The 22,120-nt window shown below is 48.8% G+C and overlaps 1 protein-coding gene across 5 annotated transcripts in view; it reads left to right on the top strand.

Annotated features, from left to right (window-relative positions):
- The window catches only part of Stk24 (serine/threonine kinase 24), a 151,386-nt gene that overhangs the window by 68,452 nt on the left and 60,814 nt on the right, over positions 1-22,120 (top strand). Inside the window, exon 1 of one of the 5 annotated variants that reach the window (XM_010604572.2) lies at positions 8,142-8,161. The exons of 1 other annotated variant lie outside the window; for it this stretch is intronic. In XM_010604572.2, the coding sequence (XP_010602874.1) occupies positions 8,159-8,161 (3 nt within the window). In that variant the 5' untranslated portion in view covers positions 8,142-8,158. Of the gene's footprint in view, positions 1-8,141; positions 8,162-16,683; positions 16,742-20,311; positions 20,336-20,802; positions 20,899-22,120 lie in introns of those variants that run through there. 3 more of the 5 variants (XM_010604571.2, XM_033760950.1, XM_033760949.1) reach the window with 3 other exon arrangements.

Below are 22,120 nucleotides of genomic sequence, written 5' to 3'. Positions count from 1 at the left end.
GTAGCTGGGGTTTATCTTGCTATTACTTTAAGCCAACTTCTTGTTTCTAAGAAGCATTTTAGGCCCTAACATTTGAAAGGACCATTATTGGTTCATATCCTTTGTTTTATTTCCAATTACTTAGAATTTTGTTAATTTATTTATTTATTGGTACCAGGCATCGAACTTGGGAAGCGAGGCCGGTGGCGGAACCAACTGAGCTAAATAAATCCCCAGCCCTAGTTTTTTTTTTTTTTTTTTAATTGAAAAATTCTATGGGTTGTGTGAAGTTTTCAGCCTCTTTGATCTCTCCTGTCTGACTTTTGTTGTTACTCCTTTGTATTTTGTGAAAACACTTAAAAGTCGCTACTTGTTTTCTACTTTCAGGCGTTATTGGTAGTTCTGGATGTACAAATGGGGGTGGAATCTGCTGTGTTTCCCTGCAGGTACCCCCTTCCTAGGGGAGTAGTTACCAGAGTTTCAGGGCAGAAGCCCTGGCTTTGGGAGTCCCAGGAGTCCAGTCCCAGGATTGGCAATCCAGAAAGGCAGGAAAGGTGTTAAATCAGCTTGGCCAGGCCGGGAAGGTCTGTCTTTTGAGTGGCTGGCAAGAACTTTGGGGTTCCTGGGAAAGGAGTAGAGGCCAGGGCTAGGGTTCGACCGCATGCTGGCAGGGTAGGGGTCCTTTCAAGCTCCAGTCTGGTTGAAGAAGGCCCAGGGGCTCGAGGGCAGAACCTACTTCCCAAGAGATGACTGGACGCTTGCGGGTAACCTCATGGCATCCAAGATGGCCTCATCCTGGTGTGACGTGGAATCCAGGTACCTGGAGACTTTGGGTGCAGCTGCAGCGTGCCTGGAGCAGGATGTCGTGAAAGCTGGCAATTGGATGTCATGAAAATTCCGAAAATTCCCTTACTTTTATCTTGGTGTTCTCTGTCTTGAAGGGGGATTATACAGGCCAGGTAAATTTAGGCCAGTAAACCTTGTAGCGCTAGTTCTGAAACCGACTCCATAAGTGGCTGACCTTTCTGTATGCATCGCTGAGCAGAGCTGTCCCAGAGTTTGAAGATGATGCAGAAGACAAGCGGAAATGGAGACCAAGATGCCCACTGGGCCGGCACGGTCCAGCCTCTGCAGCCGCCATCCACAGCCCAGCCATCATTAATAAATGCGTTTGCTTTTAAGATCTCCTTTGAAGGTGTTTTGTTTTGCTTTTGTGGCGTATTTACTGCTCATTCAACCCAAAGCTCTTCACCAGGCACTGGACTGGTCTGAGGAGGCTCTGGAGGAGCGCACACTGGGGTTTCACCGCCTGGGAGGAGTCTGTGAGGCTTGGCTCTGCTGCTGTCTCCCGTGTGCCCACCACTCACACCCTCTGCTCTTCCTTTGCCACTGCCCTCTGGCCTCTTGCTGCTCTCTTGTGCTGGATGTCCTATTTTCTTCATCTCGTGTCTTTGTTTCTCCTGGTTTATGCCGTTATCTTGGTGTCACGTATCTTGCAGGCCCTTCCTGTACACAGGTTACAGGGGACATAGTTTTTCTTGGTAGTACCAGGGATTGAACTCAGGACTTTGTGCTCGTGAGGCAGGCGGGGCACCACTGAGCTAAATCCCCAGCCTAGAGGGACATTAGGTTTTTAAATTTTTAAAAAATTCTCTATTTTTTACCTCCCCTCCGTCGGTATTTTGGCGTGGCATGAAACTGCCAGTGGATGTTAATTTCTTCCAGCATTTTGAAGGTGCTTGTCCTTGGTGCTGTAGTCTCAGGGTTGCAGGGTAGCACACACCAGTACTTGCTTCGGTGCCCACAGCCCTTCTGTTCTCCCTGTGCCCGGTAGGTTCTGAATTGTTCCTGAAAGTTTACAGTGCTGTGTCTTGGTGTGAGTTTGTTTTCATCTTTTGTGACAGGTGCTCCACTGGGCAACTCAGGGCTTTTGTGTTAAAGTTTTTCTTTGGTCTCTTCCTCCATTCTCCGTGTTCTCTCTGAAACACTTTTTTGGATGGGGACCTTCTGGGCTGGTCCTCGGTCTTAACCTTGTGAAGCTTTTTGCATCCTTTGTCTCTTCTACTTGGCTTTCTGGGTGGCTGTCTTAACTTTTTCCAACTCTTCCAGTGAGTGTTTCGGTTCTGCTCTTGCTTTGTAAAATCTAAGAGCTCTTTTCCTTGTATTCTTGAAATATCTGCCTATCTCCTAGCATGATTCTCTTCGTGCCAGACCCCACGGTCTCCTTGTGTTGGATTTGCTCTGTTTTTTGCGGTAGAGTCCACCCTTGCATGCCCCTGGCATTTGACAGTAGGTACTGCTGAGCCTGGGTGTGGGGGATTGCCTGGAGCCGACTGGATGGGCATTGGGGTAGCTGTGTCCCTTTGGAGTCTTCCTGAGGAAGCCTTACTTTTGGAGAAAATACATCATATGTACATGTACATTTATCTTTATATAATTCCAGTTATAACCCAGGTTCTTTTTAAATACTATTTTCCATTTAGCATTATATCGTAAATAGTGTTGCATATATTTCCAGACAGGTTTTTTTTTTTTTTTGATGATGATTAGGTTTTTTGAGTCAGGATCTTGCTATGTAGTTCAGGCTGACGTTGAACCCAGCGTGTCCAAGCTCAGCAATTTTCCTGCCTCAGCCTCTTGAGTGCTGGGATTACAGCCGTGCCCCATGACACCTGGCTTTGATGTTATTTTAGCGCCCTGGTGGACTTGCCTCCTAGAAAGTGGTCTCATCTTAGGTCAGAAGACCTGTGTGGCTCTGCTTGTTGGGAAGAACAACCTTAATGTTTTTCCTCTGGAGGAAGTAAAAATTTCCCTTTCTAGAGCAGTCACGGTGAATGTCCCTGGAAAGTGTGGTCTCAGTTAATGAAATCTTTGTGGTTAACGGCTTTGCTTAGACCTGTAAGTGAGGTACTCCGTGTACTACGTGGTCAGGCTGTGCCTCCCTCTTGCCTAGTCGTTTTTCACACGGTGGTCACTGTGTGTGGCACGGAGAGGGAGAGAGAGGAGGGGCCTGCAAAGGAAAGACAGCAGAGCCGCTCTCCTTCACCTGCCATCCCTGGGTTCTGGGTGACGTATTGAGGCAAATGTTGGGGCCTGCGGAAGACAGCCAGAGCACTTACTGCCAGCTGAATTGTATTTTCAGTTGTCTTTCAAACAAAATTTTTGTGAAAATCATTCTAGCTTTAAAAGAGCTTCTATATCTTAACGTTTCTTTTGTGTATTTTGATTTAAATAAAAGTTTTAGGTGATAGGGACATTTGCAGGGCTGTCATAAGTGGGCACATAGTGACTTAGACTTCCTGCTCTGGAGTGTCATTCTGTCTAGCTTGGACCTGGGCTAGCCAGGCTGCACTAGCCACATTGAAATTGTGTGCAGCCCCTCCCTGGGGTGGGGCGTGTGTGTGATTGAACCCAGGGCTTTGTGAGTGCGAGGCAAACGTGCGAGGCAAGTGTTCTGCTGCTGAGTGGTAGGGCAGTCGTCATTGCTGTATTGCATGCTTTGTACACCTTTTTCCTTCCTGTGTAAGGTTCATAGCGAACGAGTCGTGTGGAATCACCTGAAAGACCAGATGCCTCTGCCCCCTGCGCCCCTCTGAGTACCCATAAATACCAGAGACCGTGGGCAACTCTGTATCATCTCAGCTTCTGCTGTCAAATGATTTTAGATCAGAGATCTAAACTTCTTAAGGATGTCACTGCATCTTGCTAGAGTCTGTTTGCTTTTTTTTTGTTCGTTTCTTCAAATTTTTCTTACATGTATAATTGGTTGTCTTTAGAGATTTGCTTAACTTATGAGAAAGGAACCTTGTTGGGTTACAGGTTAAAGGCAGCGGCAGACTTGGTGTGGTAATGATCTTTGATAGTTTAAGCTGAAACACTAAGTGCAGATGATGTGGCTTTTACTTAGTGTTTTTTGAGAGAAAAAATAGGGATGTACAGTATATTTTGGTTATAATTTACTTCCGTGGTCACTGTGTTAAACTTTGCATAAAGAAGTAAAATTGTTCCTGTGTTAGGAACAGTTTAGAAGATCGGCAGTGTCCAGACATTCCACTTTGTTCCTTACATTAGCCTGTTTTCCTAGAGAGGTGAGTTTCTGGATGGCAGATGTGAAGGAAGGACAGATAAGCCTTTTTACTGGACGCTCTGAGAGTTAGGTCCTGCTTCTGAGGGTGGCCAAGCTGGAGGAGAAGGAAGAGCTTTCTTGACACTCCTGGGGGTAGTTATCTGGGTTAGGGAGGTTGGTGTTTTGTGCCAAGTGGGAGTCACTGAGACTGGCTGTGTCTTTTCCTCGCCGTAGTGTCCTGTTACCAGGGGCTCCCTTTATATGCACCACCCCCCAGCGGGCTCAGAAGTTACCAGTGAGGACTTGATTCCTCAGGTGGGGAAGCGTAGTCCTCCTTGATATCGGAGGAAAGGATGAGTGCTGATCTGAATAGATAGCCTGAGAGGTGGAACACCGGGCCAAGGATGCATTTATGGCACGTGTGGGAGGTGGTGTTCAGGGTGGAAGAAGAAGAAGCTGCCCGGCCTTGGGATTAGAAAGACAACTCCAAGGAGCCTGTAGTCAGTGGCAGAGGCACACAGGGAGCATGCATTTGGATGGCGAGTGCGTTGTGGACATAGAAGGCACAGAGGCGGCAGAGGTGACAGTAATTCAGTGCCAGAGATGGCAGTTTGGAGAGGAGTAAAGAAAATGATGCCTAAGATCTGTTCTAGGATAATTTCTGTTGGGGAGAGAGCAGCCAGACGGATTAGAATGTTCACAAGCATAGAGACTTGCGGTGGCCTGGAGAGTCGTGGTGAGCACAGGAAACTCATTTGCTGGATTTGAGGTAAGGGATGGAGAATGAGATACGCAAAGTTGAAGAGGTGATGGGGCCAGGTCATGAGAGACTGCACTTACATGTCCTTTGAGCTGTAGCCTGCTTCTTGGTGACAGTGAGATTCCTGAAAGCGCCTATTCCTTCCTGCTCTCTCCTTCCTCCCCCTTCCAAGATGCTATGTAGTCCAGGCTGGCCTTGAATTACACCGTGCAGCCCAGGCTGGCTTTGAATTTGTGGCATTCCTCCTGCCTCAGCCTCCTGAGTGCTGGATTACAGGGGTGCACTGCTGCCTGCCTACACATCCTCCCTCCCTCTTTAAAGTTATTTTAGTTGATGGATACTAGTTGTACATTCTTGAGAAAGTTTGAATCTGTAGAACGAGACCAGTGGTAGATGTTAACAGTTGGGTGATTGCCCAGGAGAGAGAGGAGGCTGGTCGTCTGCTGTTGTCCGGGCGCAAGCTGACGCTGCTTTGACCATGCTGGCTTCCTTGGAGCTGCGGGTGGGGCACAGGCGTGGGTGGTGGTGGGGAGGAAGGGAGAAGTGTTGGACGGCCGTCGGGGGGCAGTGAGTGGATTGTGGGGCTCAGCCTCCTGCCTGCTGGAGACTTTGGAAAATGAGGAATTCTGTTTACACAGAAGGCGAAGGTGGGGAGGATGAACAGCCAGCGACATGTGTGAGTCTGGAGCTCCGGGAAGAGTCCTGGCTGGGGACCAAGGCGGTGACTTACTAAGTCTGGGCTGTGACCACCTGGATGGGTGTGCCACTGTGACAAGGGTGACCGAGAGGCAGGAGCCAGCCTTTCCAGGCCTCCACCCAGCTTTACCTGCTAGTCCTGGTGCGTCTTGGCTGCGTCTGCTGTCCCCAAGTGTCCCCACAGTCGCAGGGCTGGCCCCAGGTGGACGGGTGACGCGGGAAAGGTGTGGTGGGGGCTCCTTTGCCAGTGGGAACAGTTCCAGAGCTGTTGTCAAGAGCAGCTTGTGACTTCTTCGGTGACAGGAATTTCTTTTTTAAGAAGTTTATTAAATAAATTGTATGTCAGATCTCCACATAGCACACACATACACACGCTCATGTGCATGTGCTTCATTTGAGTTCAGATCTCTTTAATGTGTATTTTAGTGGATGTCACTCCTGAAGTGAGTCAGACCGTAGCTTTCCAGTGAATCATACAATTTAACAGGAATGCTACTTAAACATCCTGGTCTTTCACCTCTACGTTTTTGAAGTCAAACAGGCTTTCATTGTAACCTGGGTGGGTGATTCTGGGCCTAGGGCTGCTGTTCTACCCTGCCTCGCTTGCTGTGGCCAGGGCAGATTGTGACCTGGCTGGTACTGTGCTGAGTAGAGAGAAGGAGGAGATTGGTTTGCTCACATCACTGAAAGGGCTGGGTGGGGGTTTCCATTTTGCAGTTGCCGGGACTCACAGGGTCCTTGCTGGTGGCTGTCTTCTCCGGCAGGTGCTCCCTAGCCTGGTGATAAAGGTGGCCAACAGAGGTGACTGTGGAGGCAAAGGATGCCTTTTGTCAGTAGCTCTAGCATGGGTTCTTGGGGAAGTGCCACGTGTCGTGGCTTTCATGGTATCCCTAACCCTGGACAAGAGGGCTGAGACTCTGGCCTGTCCGTGTCCCCTGCCTTAAGAGCTGAAGAAGCCAGGTGCCTGACAATTCCCCAGGGTCGGAGGGAGAAGTCCTGAGACAGTTCCTCCAGGGCATCCTGGCCTGGGAGGGCTTGGTCAGCCCAGGACTCTGCAGTGCACTCTGGACCAGGACCTTGCCTGGTAAGTGTCCACATAGGAGCACGAGCCTAGCTCAGGAGGTGTTTTTATTTGGAGCAGATCGCCCTGTAATTTTCTGTTGACAGTCAGTTTCAGACTTGGTTTTCCATCAGTAAGGCAGCTGCTTCGTGAGGACAGCAGCACGTCATCCTGGCAGTTAGGAAGGAGCTGAGGATGCTGGGACGTCGGGTCTCCCTTATGGCAAAGCAGAACTCATGATTGTCAGCAGTGACGCCTGCTGGTTATGTAAGAGGCACATGTGGCTCCAATCAGGAGAGGTAGAAGAAAAGACGAAAGCAGTGTATTTTGGGAGATCATGTTATTAAAATAATTTTCTGTAATAGTTGTACAATTTAGGCATTTAAAATGCCATTTTTAAATAGGAAAAGGATTTTGTAGTTTTCCTAGGTGATTGTTCCTAGTAATTTTACTCTGTAAGCGGCACAGTGTTTTGGATAACTTGAAAGTTTGGAGACTGACAGTGTGTTGAACCCAGCAGGTTAAGTCAAAGCTCTTGTTTTACTGCTGCTACTTTAGGGTGAATTCTTTTCTGTAAAGAGCAGTGAACTTTAAATGCAATTGGGAATGCTACTGGGCTCTTTGAGGGTAGAACAATGAGGATATATATATATATTTGTTTATTTTAATAGACTTTTTAAGGTTTGTAACAAATCAGGGAGAAGGTACTGAGATTCCCTGTGGGCCTCATACATGCACAGAACCTGTGCACACACAGCCCTGTCCCTCCCTCCAGAGTGGTCCAGTGTTGATGGGTGAACGACGTGGGCTTGCCGCCATCGCCCAAGATCCGCGGACAGCACGACTCCTAGCGTACGCTGTGTGTGGACAGACGGATAGTGACTGTGTCTGCTGCTGCTGCATCCTGCAGAAGGGTTTCGCTGTCCTGAATTCAGTGGGCTTATCACGCGAGCCTGTCTTTTCCGTCCTACTGGAGATTTTTTGGGAGTGGATACCTGTTTTTGTTGTTTGCTTTTTGTTTCTGACTAGACCGAGAAGTGTCTCCTGCTTAGGGGAGCTGCGAGCCCCTGCTCAGTAAAGAAAGTTGTGTGCTCTTGGGGTTCTCAGAGTCTCCTCGGCAGCCACCCCAACTGACGAGGAACTCTTAACTTGACGGTCTTGTCATGATTTCTTTGAATTTCTCTCACGGTTTCTTTCCGGCTGGGTCAGGTGGGTGAAGATCTATCTGAGAGAAAGGTAGGACAGGTCCCCTGGGCCTCTGTGGATGTCTGTCTGTGGGCCTGTGGTGCCTCCCGCCGTGACCCTGACGAGGTCCTGCTGCCCGTGCTCACCTTGCCGACCTCACCGACCTCACTGACCTCAGCCTCTCTTGCTTCTGGGTTAGGTGCCTGGGTCTGAGTTCTCTGCACCATCCTGATTCCTGTGGCAGCTGTTGGGAACTGCAAGGGGAGGGGGGAATCCAATGGGTGACCCTTGAGAATGTAAACACACTTTTTTAAAAGAAACACTGAGTTATTACACACTTTTGTTTATTTACAGTACAGTAGGAGTAATGCACGGCTGATGGTAGAAAAGAAGAAAATGTAAGCAGTTCAGCATGGTATGCTTTTATTCCCCATTTTCTGACTTGTTTGCTTTGGGTAATGCGCCCTGCGAGGATGAGCATCAGCTGCCCTGCTGTCAGTGAGGGAGGGGGGCAGACGCGCCAGGTTCTGCCAGAGTGGGCAGAGGAGGGAAGGCTGTGTGTGAGCAGCTCCTGAGGCGCTGGTGGGCACAGGGGCTCCCAGGCATGTGGTATCTCTGCTTTGGGGTGAGACCTGCACAAATGCAAAGTACTAGAGTTTTTCCTTCCCCTCTTTCTACCTCAGATCATGGGAAAGAGAAAGTTTTGGAAGGAGTTAGCTTGGAGTAGAAATGCTAAAAAGGAAGGTGGCATATGGGGTTTCCAATCATTGGATAATTCAGAATCACCCATAAAGTGGGCTTGGTGCTCTCAGCTTATTTCTTATTTATTCCAGAGACTGATAAGTCGCGATGAGAAACCTAGGCAGCTCTTGATTATAGGCTGATCAGTATTGTGTGTATAGTTTTGTTAAAAGTTGATCTTAATCTTCCCTCTAATTCAGAAATTGATGTGGAGGTCATCTTGATGATGGTTAACTTACTGGTTGAAAGTACTCAGCAGTAGGCTGTTAAATGGTTTCATTTTATTGTTTTGTACTGAATTTGGGCCTCAGGAACTAAACAGGAGAATTTATCCAAATGAGCATTCACCTTTGAGTCAAGAGTTCTAGGCCAGGGCTCCCCATCCCCTGAAAAGGCTGACCATGCCCGCTGAGCTCACAGACCGTATTTTAGGTAGCACAGCAGAGCCTCTCTGACGGCTGCTAGAGGTTGGCAATTTGAGGATGACAGAAAGGTAGGGTGGAGGCTCCTGCTTACAATAAAAAGGGCAGAGAGAAGAAACAAGTCACCCGTGAAGAGTGTCCTCCTTTGCCTATGACCAGCAGTGTCAACGAGGTTCTCAAACCAGGGTGACAGTCCCGGTGGAGTATTGAATTTAGCTGACAGAAGGTATCTCAGCATCCCAGCTCAGGCCAGTGCAAATAAACTGTACTAATGAGTCAGCAGTGTGCTGTGGATGACCTTCGTGTGGAAGAGAGATTCTTGTGGAAAATTGGGATGGTAAAGTCCAGGAGATGGAAGTGTGACCCTTCTCTATGAGGTTACACCACAGAATCAGGCAGAGAAGAAAGGGGTAGCTCTGTGGTCCAGATATTTCTGTGTTCCCAAGTTCACATGTTGAAAACTGACCCCCAGTGTGATAGGACTTAGGGGCGGGGCCTTTAGGAGGAGACTAGGTGGACCTTGTGAATGGGTCTGTCAGTGCCTCTGTGTACCAGAGGCTCCAGGGGCAGGGAATTTAGCTCGGTGGTGCCACCGCCTGCCTTGTAAGCACAAGGACTGAGTTTGATCCCCAGTACCAAGAAAATTCTCACACATACTTGGGTGTGGAGAAAATATAGTTAAAGATTTAGAAAATAAACTTCATTGTGTAATACAGAAAGGTGTGGTGGAGATTAGGAGCCAGGAATCCTGGGTTTTTATCAGGCACTGCCGTGTGATTTTAATCTGTTTCTTCATCTGAAGTAAAGGAACCTCCTTTGAAGGCTTTCTTGGTCCAATAAGCTCTTTGTGATGGTTCTCCAAAGATCACAGAGCACTCTGGGTGCTGAGGGTTGCTGCTTCCGGTGGAGTTGAACCCAATCTGGGCTGTGGTTCTGGTCCGGCTTGCGTGTGTTCCCAGGGTTCATGTGTTGGGGCCTGGGTCTCAGAGAGACTCAGGTCATCTCCTTAAACTGCTAGAGCACTCCTGGGCTCTGTGGCTCTGAGTCTTGGCTTGTGGTCTCTCTGTCCTGCACTTGCTTTCGCTATGGTGTCCTGTGCCACACGCTGGAGCCACAGGGCCTTCACCAGAGCTGAGCTCGTCCCCACTGCACTCTGGAACTGCGTGCGGGCTACATAACCTCTTTTCTTCCTGCCTTATGCAGCCTCAGTATCTGTTACAGCAGCGGCAGATGGACTCAGTCTGTGAGGGTGCCTCTGTATCAGTTGCTGTCAGTAAAGTGTAGGCTGGAAAGAAGTTGGAACCAACCTACTGGTAGAGATGTCCTTGTTTGCTTTTTTCTGTGTAGCTCAGGCTGGCCTTGCACTCACAGTGACCCTGCTGCCTCGGCCTCTTGAGGGCTGGGTTTACATATGTTTGGTTTTCTATTCATTTTTTATTTTTGGTACCAGGAATTAAAATCAGGACCTTGCGCTTGCGAGGCAGGCAGTGGCACCACTGAGCTAAATCCCGGGCCCTGTTTTTTTTTAAGTGTATAAAAATTAAAATTTTTTGTGGTACTGGAGATTGAACCCAGAGTCTGCCACATATTAGGCAAATGCTCTACCCCTGACCTACATCCACGGACCTTTTAAAATTTTTATTTTTTAAGAAGGGTCTTGTTAAATTGCCCAGGGTGGCCTCAGACTCGCAGTCTTCTTGTCTCAGCCTCCTAAATGTGGTTTTCTTCTTTTGTTGTTGTTAGTTCTTTTGCCTGTTTTATAATAGACGAGAGAGTTGGCTGGCACAGTGCTTGCGCAGCAGTATTTATGTAGGTCTGCACACCTTCCGAAAGGTTGCTTATTTAAGTCCACACTTAACAATAAAGCGGCTCATGTACCATCCAGCACTGGGACTGGTAGAACGTGGTGCCAGGAAACTAAATCACGAGAGCTGATTACTATGCCCAGAGGATGCTGTGTCCTGAATATGCCTTGATTGTTAAGCTGCGGTAAGAAATGAAAAGTTAAAAATTGCACTTGGTTCTGAACGGTGAAGGAATGGAAGAAAGAGAAGCTCTGTTGCTTTTGTCTTTGTGTCCTTTTATCTGTCTTCTGGGCATTGCCAAGGGGAAGGGCAATTTTGAGAAGACCAGGCTTACTAAGGAGGGACTTTATCAATCTTGGTGTGAAACATAGGATTTTATTTTCTCAACTGATATAGTAGCAGTAATAATGATGAAATAAAAATGTGTTGCTCACTGTATTCCAAACTGCTTAGAATTTATGTGATAGGTCCTTCTGCTTAATGTCTGGTATCAGTAAAACCAGTACCTGCTGATGAGATATGTAGACAAGATACACTCCCTTATGATAGACTGTAAGGTGCAGTAATAAAGGGTGTAGGCTGCTGAGACAAAGTAGTTCAGATCTTGCCTCTGCCACTTACTTGTCTTATAACCTTGGCAATTCATCTAGCCTTTGAATTGTGATTTCCTTATCTTTGAAGAGGGGAGGATTAAATGATCTAGTTCTCTAAGGACAGTATGTGGTACACTGCAAAACTGAGCTACTTCTAAATAAGAAATTATAAATCTCTCCCAGAGAGACTTCAAAAATTTATTTTAAATGAGATTTTAATTCTCTTGAAAACCTTAGCCCTTTCGGATTGGCTACTTACATTATAGTCTTCATTCTCTACTCAGTGCCCCAAAGGTTTCTGTGCTAATGCTGACATGAAAACACAAGAGAAAGCATTTTCATTTTTAAGCTCAGAACAGAGACAAGCACTGCACTTTACTAACAGTCAGGTCGCGTCGGGAGTGTTGGTCCTGGTTTTGATCATCTATCTTGAAGCTTCATGGACATTTGCCTTGGGGCCCACATGGTCTGGGTTTTGGGAGTTGACTAATAAAAGTATAGACAAGGATGTAAAGTTAAGGTCACTCATGGAGTTATGGACCAAGACAAACTTCTGTGTTTTGTTTTGAAAAGCTTTCATCTGTGGGACATTCCAGCTGTCACTTTATGTTAGGTATTTTTCTAGGCCCTGGGGCAAGATGAACTGAAGGAAGAAGGCTTTGCTCGCCCTGTAAGGATTGCAGTCATGTGGGAGGGGCAGATGTATAACAATATGTACTGTTTGATTTTTCCCTATAAATGGTTTTACTTAGATATGTCTTACCTATCATAAACTTTGCTTATTTTAAAATACAGCTCATTATGCTGGTTAGCCCCAAATAGTCAGGTACTTGTTTTCATGTTCCTACCAGCCCTGTAATGCAGCTACTCTTATTACTTGTCTTAGTTACTTTTCTCTCGATGCTGAGACAAAGTATGTGACATCCAAATTTAGAAGGGAAGGGGTTTATTTGGCTTTCAGTTTGTAGAGGTTTCAGCCTGTAAGGGAAGGGGTTTCTTTGGCTTACAGTCTGTAAGAGGTTTCAGCCTGGAGGGGAAGGGGTTCATTTGTTTTGCAGTTTGTAGAGGTTTCATTCTGTAACTGGCTCTGAGGTTGGGACGTCAAACAGGTATTGCAGAAATGTTGTGGCTTGTGCAGGGTAGCAGAGGTAACCAGGGAGGTTAACAGCATATGTCTGCCCCCTTTTCTTACTCAAACTACTGGGGTTAGGGCCGTACCAAGCTAACCACTCACATGTAATGGTTTAGTAATCATGCCTTTGGCCCCAGCATCATACATTCCAAATTCAGCTACCACTGAAGAGAAAGTCCCACCTCGTCTCTGTGAGGCTTTGGGGGGCCAGCTAAACACAAATCGTAACATTACCCATATTTACAGAAGAGGGGACCGAGGCACCTAGCAATAAAATGGTTTGTCCATGGTTCCTCCAGGAGGTCTGACCCAGGGTGACATGAGCCCACTTTAAGGCTACGCATGTCTTGCCCTGTCTCATCTGTTCAGCATTCCCTACGTACGAGCGTAGTATTTCTTGCCTGCTTGTCTCTCCCTGGGTCCTCATCCTGTACCTGGATGTGAGTCCCTGCCCTTGAGGCAGCTAGGCCAGCCCTGGACAAGTGTCCCAGAGTATCCTTGCACCTGGAGGGGCTGTCTGCCACTCTTCTAAAGCTGGTGGCTGTGGTCCTAGTCACTCACACAGCTGACCTTTTGGAGGGTCTCCTGCGCATCAGCATTTCCAGTGTTGAAAGAGCTCAGCAGGAGGTGATTCAAAGCACACAGTGGGAGCTGGGCGTGGTGGTGCATGCCTGTGATCCCAGCACTGGGAGGCTGAGGCAGGAGGATCACTGAGTTCAAGACCAACCTGGGCTACATAGTGAGTTCCAGGTTAGTCTCAACTACATAGTGAGGCCCTATCTCAAAAAACAAACAAACAAACAAAAAGAGCAAACAAAGCACACAGTGTCCTAGAGATGAGAGCTGGTGCTGGGGTGCAGTCCCTTCTGTGGGTGGGCTGTGTGTGCCATCCACACAGCCTCACCTGAGGACTGCGTGACAAACCCCGCCGAGAGCAGTTCAGTCAGCTGCACTGATTGAAAATGAGTGTCCTTGAGAAAGGATGCTGGCCTTAGGGCTGCAGAGCTTGCTGTGTCCCTAGGAAAGGGACTGACTCTCCCGGCCTCCACTTTCTCATCTGCAGAGGTAGCTGCTTTAGAGGTGTGGGCAGGGTGATCATGAGAAAAGCCAACGCACAGAAGCCTGAGGGACCAGGTTACGCGTGCTCACATTTCTCTCCTCCTTGGCCATTGGCAGCTGGAGGACAGGCCAGGGAGCCTGGCAGCGACAGCAGGCGGGGGTGTTTCCAGGGCTGTCGCGATGCCTGAGAAATGCTTCTGAGAGGGCGCAGGCGGCCCCTGGCACAAGTCCTGGTTTCCCACCATGGAGTCACTGGCAGGGTTGGTGACCAGCGGTTTTGTATCAGCCATCTGACAGTCTGGTGCTGGGCTTGGCAAACCACCACTGCCCTTAGCTGGCTTTTGTCAATTCGCGAGCTAAGCATGGTTTTTACATTTTACAAAGATTGTTTAAAGAAAGAGAGAGCAGAAGACTATCCAGCAGAGACCGGCCCATGTGGCCCCATAGGAATGTGCTGGGTGGCCGTGTACAGAAGCGTGGTCACCTGACCCTGAATGTCACCGCAGAATCTTAGTCCTCCCTGAGCTGCACGAGACAGCTGGCGAGGCTGCCAGCCGCCCGACTGCTTGGCACAGAGCCTGCAGGCTTTCTGTGAGATGTAGGATTTGGCGAGCGCCACATGCATTGATTGCTTCCATTCTCTCCTGGTCTTGCCGCCCGCTGAGGACCAGAACGCTCAGTGATGCTTTGTTTTGTGGTGGGCAGGGTACACGTATTCCTCTTTGTTCGCGATTTTAGTGTTGCTCTTCCAGCCATTTCCTCTTGGAAGGATGTTCAGATAAAGGAAATGCTTGTATTGTTTGAATGTGCCTGCACCAAAACTACTTGGTCTGATTTCTAGAATTGAGTGTCCACCTCCTTGTCATCACCAGCTTTTTAATGTGCCCACGGGAAGGCAGGTTCACCTGGAAGGCGCTGGAGATGGCATCGGGCTTTACTCCTGCTGGTGGTAGTGTTCTGTTGTGATAGCCAAGGACGAGCTTCGACGGCACCTCCAAGGCAGGTGTCCTGTGGCGTGTGCTGCATGCGTGCTGCAGAGGACAGCACCCAGCCGCTGACGCACTTGGCTGTCCCTGCTTCCTGGCCTATGCCAGGTGTGCCCCCAGGGCACCTCCATTGTGTGTCATGGGGATGGTGACCCCTCTCTGTGGGGTCCAGGAGAGCGTGCATTTAAAAACTGCCCAAGTGTCACCTTGGTGAGGGAGGAGTCTCCAAGGCGGGCACCGCTCTGCCGCTGGTGGCACTGATGAATCTGGAACATGGTCAGGGTCTTTTGACTCTCCATTATGTGTGTTTCAGCTTTAGTGAAAGAGGAGTCAGGATTCATTTCTCAACGTATAATTTATTTTGAAGGCATTGTATATTCTTCAAGTGCTTGTCTAACAGAATTGTCCTGGTTTCGTGTCTAGGCCTGCTTAGCATCTCAAGGAAATCCCGGCTTCCTTTCTGCTGCTCCGGGAGCCTTCTGTTGTATCTGCGAGCCCTAGGGAACCTGGGGAGCCTGGGGAGGAGCAGAGGTTCCCTTTTGGGGACTCGGGGGTGCATAGTCATCTGGGCCTGGGCTTGCCCCAGCTTTGGGATCTCAAGTGTGTTGGAACCCACTTCGAGTCTTCATCTCCCTCAGCCTCGTGTGGCCCAGAGGGGTGCGGATGAAGTACCCAAGAGCGTTTGACATGGACCGGGTGTCAGCAGAATAGTTGTCGCGCAGAGCCTTTTGTTCATTCCCTGCCATGGAGGAGCACACCACCAGGTGAATGGGCTGCGAGCCTTGGCCCTTGCTACCCTGAGCCCTGTTCTCTCTCCCGTGGCCTCCCAGAGCTTCCTCAGGGAACAGGTCAGGTGGGGGCGTGCACATCAGACCCCACGGCCAGGAGCGGCACTCACCTCTGTGGTGTGGTCCTTTCCCCCATTTTAAGTGCTTATTAGCTGGAACAGTTTCTACCCTGAGCATCCATTTAAAGATAATAGGTGCTGGTACTAAGTATTAAAACAGTTTGAAAAGAGTTCCATTTGTTTGGCTATGTAGGCTGAGACTCAGAAATGTGTAGGGTTTCACATTTCTTTGCCCCGCTTATCTTTTTTTGTCAAATAAGATAGATAGATATTCCGGTTCTTTCCAGATTGTATGATTGTTGGAGGGGTGAGGTAAAGTACATTTTCTGAAGGACATGACAGAGTCTGGGACAAAGCTGATTGATTATTGCCACTTAGAAAAGGAAATGCTCTGTTCTTGGGAATAGGCTGGGAGGAACTTACCTTGCTTAAGTGATTAGCAATTTATTGTCATACGGAGGGAGTATTTCTGTGTAAACCTGTGATTTAGGCCTCAGATTTTTAAAATGATCTTATGTTACTCAGCTTTTACCTGAAAGCAGTGAGACTTTGCTTTGAGAGAATGTTTGAAGACTGGGGGAAAAACCGCGTTAATTCCTTGAGTTTCTTGGCACTATTTCCTGTAAACATTTATTGGTAAATAAAGGTTTGTATTTTGGAGATGTTAAATTAGCCAGCTTGTTCATACACAGAACACCCTTTGGGGCTCGAGGTGAGATTGATGCAGGCTGGGGTGCAGCAGGAAACTGAGCTGCAGCAGGTGCTCCCTGTGATGAGGCAGTCCCTTCCCCAGTGAGCAGGGGCCAGGGTGAAAGCTGTCCAGGTGTTAGCTGTGCTGAAAGGTCCTGCAGAGGTCGGGGACCACACGGCTGGCATAGGCCTTGGCTACACACGCTGGGGTCGTCTGGAGAGTTGACCACCAGTGCTGGGTCCAGTTGCTCTGAACTGGGAGTTGTGCTCAGCAGTGCCTGTCCTGCAGCTAAGGCTGAGAAGGCTACCACACTGGGGCAGGGCTGACTTGGAGGTCACTGCTGGTGACTTGGGATTGCAAAGCTGCAGGTCCCACAAGTCCCTTTCTCCTGCCTGTGTGGTTTCTCTTCACTTCCTAAAGGTAGAGGCCATGCTGGCCACGGTGGGCACCATTGGGTGGTGGTGCGATGTCTGGCAAGAACCCATGCCTGGCACCATCAGGGGTGGGTGAGGGCCAGTCGAAGAGGAAACGCCCTTCAGATTTCTTTGCTTCAGCCGGATCTCTGGTGTTAGTTTAGTTCTTTTTGTTTTCACAGACAAAAGTTTAGCTTCTGCTAGAGTATGGTTTATGCAAGCTGTACATTTGAAGCTAAGAACTCCGAGAGCTGCTTAGTAATGCTGCATGCATTTTTCACTGCCAGAAATGGTCAAAAGAATATGGTAAGAGCGACTTGGGTTTAAAAATACAAATACTGAAGTCATCATAGAACTATTTTAATGAGCTCTCTCTAGGGACGTGAAATACAATAAGTATTATGGAAGCCTGGGCTCCAGAGGACAAAGCTTTGAAGTTTCCCTTTGTAAATCTCAAGGGGTACTAGGACACTGCACACTGTGATCTTTCTCTGAAAGGCGACTGAATCCCAAGGGCTGGTCTGCAGTGGCTGGGCCGAGAGGGCCAACTATTGCCTCTGTATTAGATGAGGGAGCATCGATGTGCTCACCTTTCGGCTTTCTCAATGTCTGGGCCATCTTGACTGGTGTCCTTTACTGAGGTTCAGCCCCCTTGCGAGGTAGATGTGTGGACGGCCCTTGACTCATAATGGAGTTGCAGCCCAGTAAACTCCTCGTATGTCAGTAATATCCTGTGCTGAAAACGCATCTAGCCTACCTAGCCTATTCGGAGCAGCAGTCTTCTGCACCAAGATTGTCTATCTACCTGGCCTTCCCAGATGAGGCACTTCTGGGGAGCTTTTGCTTTTGGGTTCACCTGGGCCCCTGCACTTGGCTTTTCAGCTTTCCCCAGGTGCTTGAGCCAGACAGGTGTTGTCATAGATATGTTGGGGACAGCTCGGGGGCCTTCTCAGAGCTGAACCCTTCTGCCTGGGAAATGCTGCTTCTACTTATTTTGGTTGATTATTAAGGGTTTGAATCTTTTTTTTTTTTTTTTTTTTTTTTTTTTTTTTTTTTTTCTGGTGTTTTAATCTGTTTTTTTTTTTTTTTTTTTTGGTACCAGGGATTGAACTCAGGTCCTTGTTCTTGTGAGGCAGGCGACAGAACCACTGAGCTATCCCCAGCCATAGGGTTTGAATCTTAATATGATTAAAAATAATGCCTTGGTTTTCCTAAATCTTGTAATTAAAAATAAAGGCAAGATTTAAGCACAAAGGAAGTAGGTAGAATTCAGCTGACAAATTTAAAGACATATAGCCTGGTTTGGTTATGATAAAAGGACGAGGGAAAAGAAGAAAATAAAGCCACCAGAAGTAGGAAAGGCAAATGTCATTTCCCTGAAATTTTCACTAAACCCTGAAACATGGGAAATTTTGCAGTTTGCCGTTTCTCAAATGGATGGTAAAGATTTTTGTTATTAGAGAAATCCGTACTGTGTTTGTGTGTCTTCATGTGCTTTCTCTTTCTAAAACAGAATACCCCAGTTTGAGTAAATGATAAAGGGATCTGTCCTAGTTCAAAGAACGTATCACTGACATCTGTTGTCGAGCTGTGTCAGAAGGTGGCAGAAGGGTAGTGAGTATGCTTGAGATACAGAAAAAAATCCACGTGACGGAGAAAAAGCAGCCTCAAATGCATCCCCTTCTCGGAGCCCACTTTCTCAGTGTGACCTTGATCCATTCATATCACCTGTCAAGACCCCTCCTCTCAGCGCTGGTATAATGGTGGCAGTTCAGTTGCTGCATGAATTTCTTGGCAGATGCCTCTGGTTGCAATGTCACATGACATGTAGCTGCAGTGGTGGGTGCTGGCCTTCATTTTTAGCTGCATTTAATTGAGATGGGTGACATTATGTTCTGCTGTTATCTGTCTGTCCCCAGGCCCTTCCTCAGAAGAGGAAACAGGCTCAGCAAGCTTATCCTTGGGATGCCCACACTTCCTTGTGTTTCTGCTTAACACCAAGCGCTCTCCCTCCATTTGTATGTCCTCCTCAGCAGCCTGTGTGAGCCATGGGGCCATGTGCAGCAGCATGGAGCCTCATCCTTTCCTTCCCATTCCCTCCCCAGTCTTCTTGCTCTGGAAGAGGTGGGTTTGGGAGGAGTTTTGTGTGTCTGCCCCCTGAAGAAGGCTGAGCTCTGCTTCCCTGAGGCCTCAAGGCAAGAAATGGGGCGGTGTGGGCCTTCCTAGTCTCATCCTGCACAAACCTTTCTACCAGGAGAATTCTCAAGACGCTTGGCATAATCACATCTTTCCTGCCAAGGAGATCTTCTTTCCTTAGAAAAAACTCTGGCAGCATTTGAAGTAGGTCATCTTGGGCGTTTTCTTCTGGCCATGGTGACACCCTATGGTAATGAGCTTATGCAAGAATTGCCAGTGTGCGTGGGAGCCAGTCTTAGCAGATGTCTCCATTCTTGCCAAGGGCAGTTTTCAGCCCGTTTTACAGCTGGACACTGGATGGATGTGAGACCATACATAGGTCACTGTGTACAGGTACCTGGTCAGCTCCTGGAAAGGGCTTTTGGGAAGACAGCTGTTTCTCTGCCATGTTAGGCCAGGCAGTTTATTATAATCCAGTCCTCCTTGCCAGAGAAGAGAACATCTGCTGGCTTCTTTGCATTCCCTACTCCTGTCTCGAAGGAGTGGGCACTTTTTTTTCCTACAGCCTTCTCTTTTGAATATGCCTCCATTTTGTTGGGCCACAGATCATTCCCAAACGTGGTGACCTGAAACAACAGTGATCCAGTCTGCATCAGCTTGGGATGCTGGCCTCTCTGGGGCCCGTTCATGTGGCTGTGATCCGCCAGAGTGACTGGAGCCTGGTCTTGGCAGAAACAGCAGAAAGTGGGGTCTCTCCGAGGATGGTGGTGCTCGCTCCAAGAGGGTCTAAGTGAGAGCTGTAGGGCCTCTTCAGGTTTAACCTTGGCAGTGGTACAGCCAAGCAGGGTTCCTGGGGGAAAACAGGCTCTGTGTGTTCTGGGGCAGCAGGGTTTGATGGGGACATGGATGCGGGATGAGTTATGGTAACAATCTGCCAGCTTGCCTTCTGGCCCTGAGGACTCAAGTCCCTCACAAGTGCAAGATCCATCCCTCCTATCATCCCCCTGCCCTGGCACAGTGATGACCACCCCAGGGCTGGGTATGGGTGGGCAGCCAGCTCCCTGGCAGTGACTTCTCTGTATTCAAGGAGCTGTGAACTGAAAAGCCATCATCTCAGCAGTTGTTGGCAGGGCAGGAAGAGGGTCTGTGACAGATGTTTCTATTCAGAGGGGAAGAGCAGGACGTGTGGGAAATGGCGTGGTCCCTGGTGGTCTGCAGTGCAGCCAGGGTGGGTCGCTGGGGCAGCACCGGCTTCCTGCATCAGTGTTTATATATCTTTTGTGAGTGGCGGTTTCTTATTTCTCATGAGCCTCTGGGTTGCTGGGTAGTTCTGCTGGTCCTCTGGGCTCTCTGCAGTCTGCTGATGGCCTAGGATGACCTCAAGCACATGCTGGGACCTCAGCTGAGTCCAGGAAGTGGCTGCTGGGTCCCTCACCACTGGCCGGGAGGAGTGCCAAAGTCACATTCCCGGAGTGTGGACATGAAGAGGCAGGATTCAGTTATTTTTGTAACACGCTGACCTCTTCAGCATCACAAGGTTTGAGTAAATGGCCTGTTCAGCACAGTGCCTTTGGCCACACTGTCGTGCTTCTCCCCTGGTTCTGAGCGATGGTCCAGGAATGTGGTGCTATCACTTGGGGGATGCTCTGATTCTTCATTCTACAGAATTGGAAAGCGTGATCCTAAAGAGAACTAGCTCAGAGTCAATGGGAGTATTTAAAATGTGGACTCTGCATACCTTCTTTGCCACTCTACATGTCCCAGGTGATTCTAATGAGCCAGGTGTGCAGAACTGGTGCTGTCTTACCCACACCCGGAACTGCCTGGTGTTCAGGAGAAAGAACAGCATGCCTAGCTTGGAACCAGGGGATGTCTGGGGTTCGGGACCACCCTCAGTAGAGTCTGTGTATGAAGATTCTCCTGGAGCTGGGGAAGCTGGGAGAAGAGCCAAGAGCAGAGCCAAGAGCAGGACTGTTGTAGCTACTAAGGGACTGGGAAGTTCCGAGGAGGAGGGAGGGCCTGGGTGATGGGGCTTACGTAGGACACTGCATCCGCATGGCTGGTGACCAGTGTCTGGCAGGATCCAGGCTGCGGGGAGGGAGGACGGTGGAGGGACTGTGCGTCGGGGAGGAGGGAGTGGGTGAAACCTGACCATGCTGCCCAGGGCAGAGTGCCAGGAGGGGGTAGGTGGAAGACTGAGCTGGGAAGAGGGCTGCTGATGAAGCCATGCCTAGGAGGCAAGAAGGATGGATTCTAGAGTCCAGCTCTTAGGATTGGCCTTGAAGAAGAGGAGGGCCACCCCGCCTCCTCATTCAGGAGGGAAGGAGGTAAGGGAAAGGATGGGAAGATGGAAGTGCATAGCTGCTGAAAATGCAGAGCTCCGAACTCACTTTTATGTTTCATTAGGCTTAAAAAATCTGCACTCCAAGTCCTTTCGTTCTAGCTGCTTGTGCTGTGCAGGAGGGCTGTGGATGCGGTGTAAATGAGGGCAGGGGGAGCAGGGTGCAGGGTGCCTTCCTGGGCTCTCTGACATTCTTTGGGGACATTCTCACACATGACCTTGTAGGGTATGCTTACCCGGAGTCTGTGACATATTTAAAAATAATTGTAAGACGATATTTTAGGGTTACCTACTCGCTTCCCAAACCATCTCCCTGAGGAAATTGACTTGAACCGGAACTGCTGGTCATCAACTTCCTTGGCGAATGTGAGGTTTTGTTCTGGTTTTAAAGCCTGGAATATACGTTCAGGCTTTCTGAGCATGTTTCATGTCTAAAAGACACTGGAGACCTGGTTCCATGACCTATAAGAGTTGGCCACTGCCCAGAAAAAACAGTTCAAGTCCGTATCTGTCAGTCTCCCAGTTGAAATGTGGAGTGCAGTGCTTTAAGTAGAAATGAGGTGGATGGAGTTGGATTTTCAACACAGTGGCGGCATGTGCGGCTGTTCACTAGCTGAACAGCTTGTGGCTAAAGCTGTGGTCATGTGAGATCCTGGGAGTTAGGCACCAGGTCACATAGGCTGCGCTGCGCCTTCTGTGGTGCGCAGAGCTCCAGGGACATGGTCTCTGTCCTGTCTGCCCCCTTTCTGTGGTAAGTTTGGGACACATTTCTCACCATGTATATGACATCTAGCACACAGATCTCACTTTGTTCATTTTTGCTAGGGTGGTCAGAGGGTTTGTAAGCTTTTGCTCTGGTTGCAATCTTGTGGGTCCCTTTGGAAGGAGGTCACCTGTGACTGTTGGCTTCTGCATTACTGACATACGCAGCTGTCACCGAGGACCTGCCATAGCACCTGTTTCTCACGTTGGAAACAGGCTGTCTGGTGTCCGGCGGGACCCTGGGAAGTAGCTGCTGGGAACTCTGTGGACTTTGTCCTGGGAAGCAAGTGCGTGGTGGGCCCCTGACGTGCTGTGAAGCTCGCTCAGGGCCACGGACAGTGCCGCATCCTGTGTTTATCACCATGTTTGGATACCTCCTTCACCTCTGCCTCCTTTTCAGCCCTTGTTCTTTCTTGTCTTTTTCCTTTCTTGTGACATTTCAGTGT

This window comes from Fukomys damarensis, unplaced genomic scaffold, assembly GCF_012274545.1.
Source record: "Fukomys damarensis isolate Sample0158 unplaced genomic scaffold, DMR_v1.0_HiC HiC_scaffold_6, whole genome shotgun sequence".
Taxonomy (NCBI): Eukaryota; Metazoa; Chordata; class Mammalia; order Rodentia; family Bathyergidae; genus Fukomys; species Fukomys damarensis.
The sequence above is the reverse complement of the archived record's forward strand: the minus strand, read 5'-3'. Positions and strand labels throughout refer to the sequence as shown.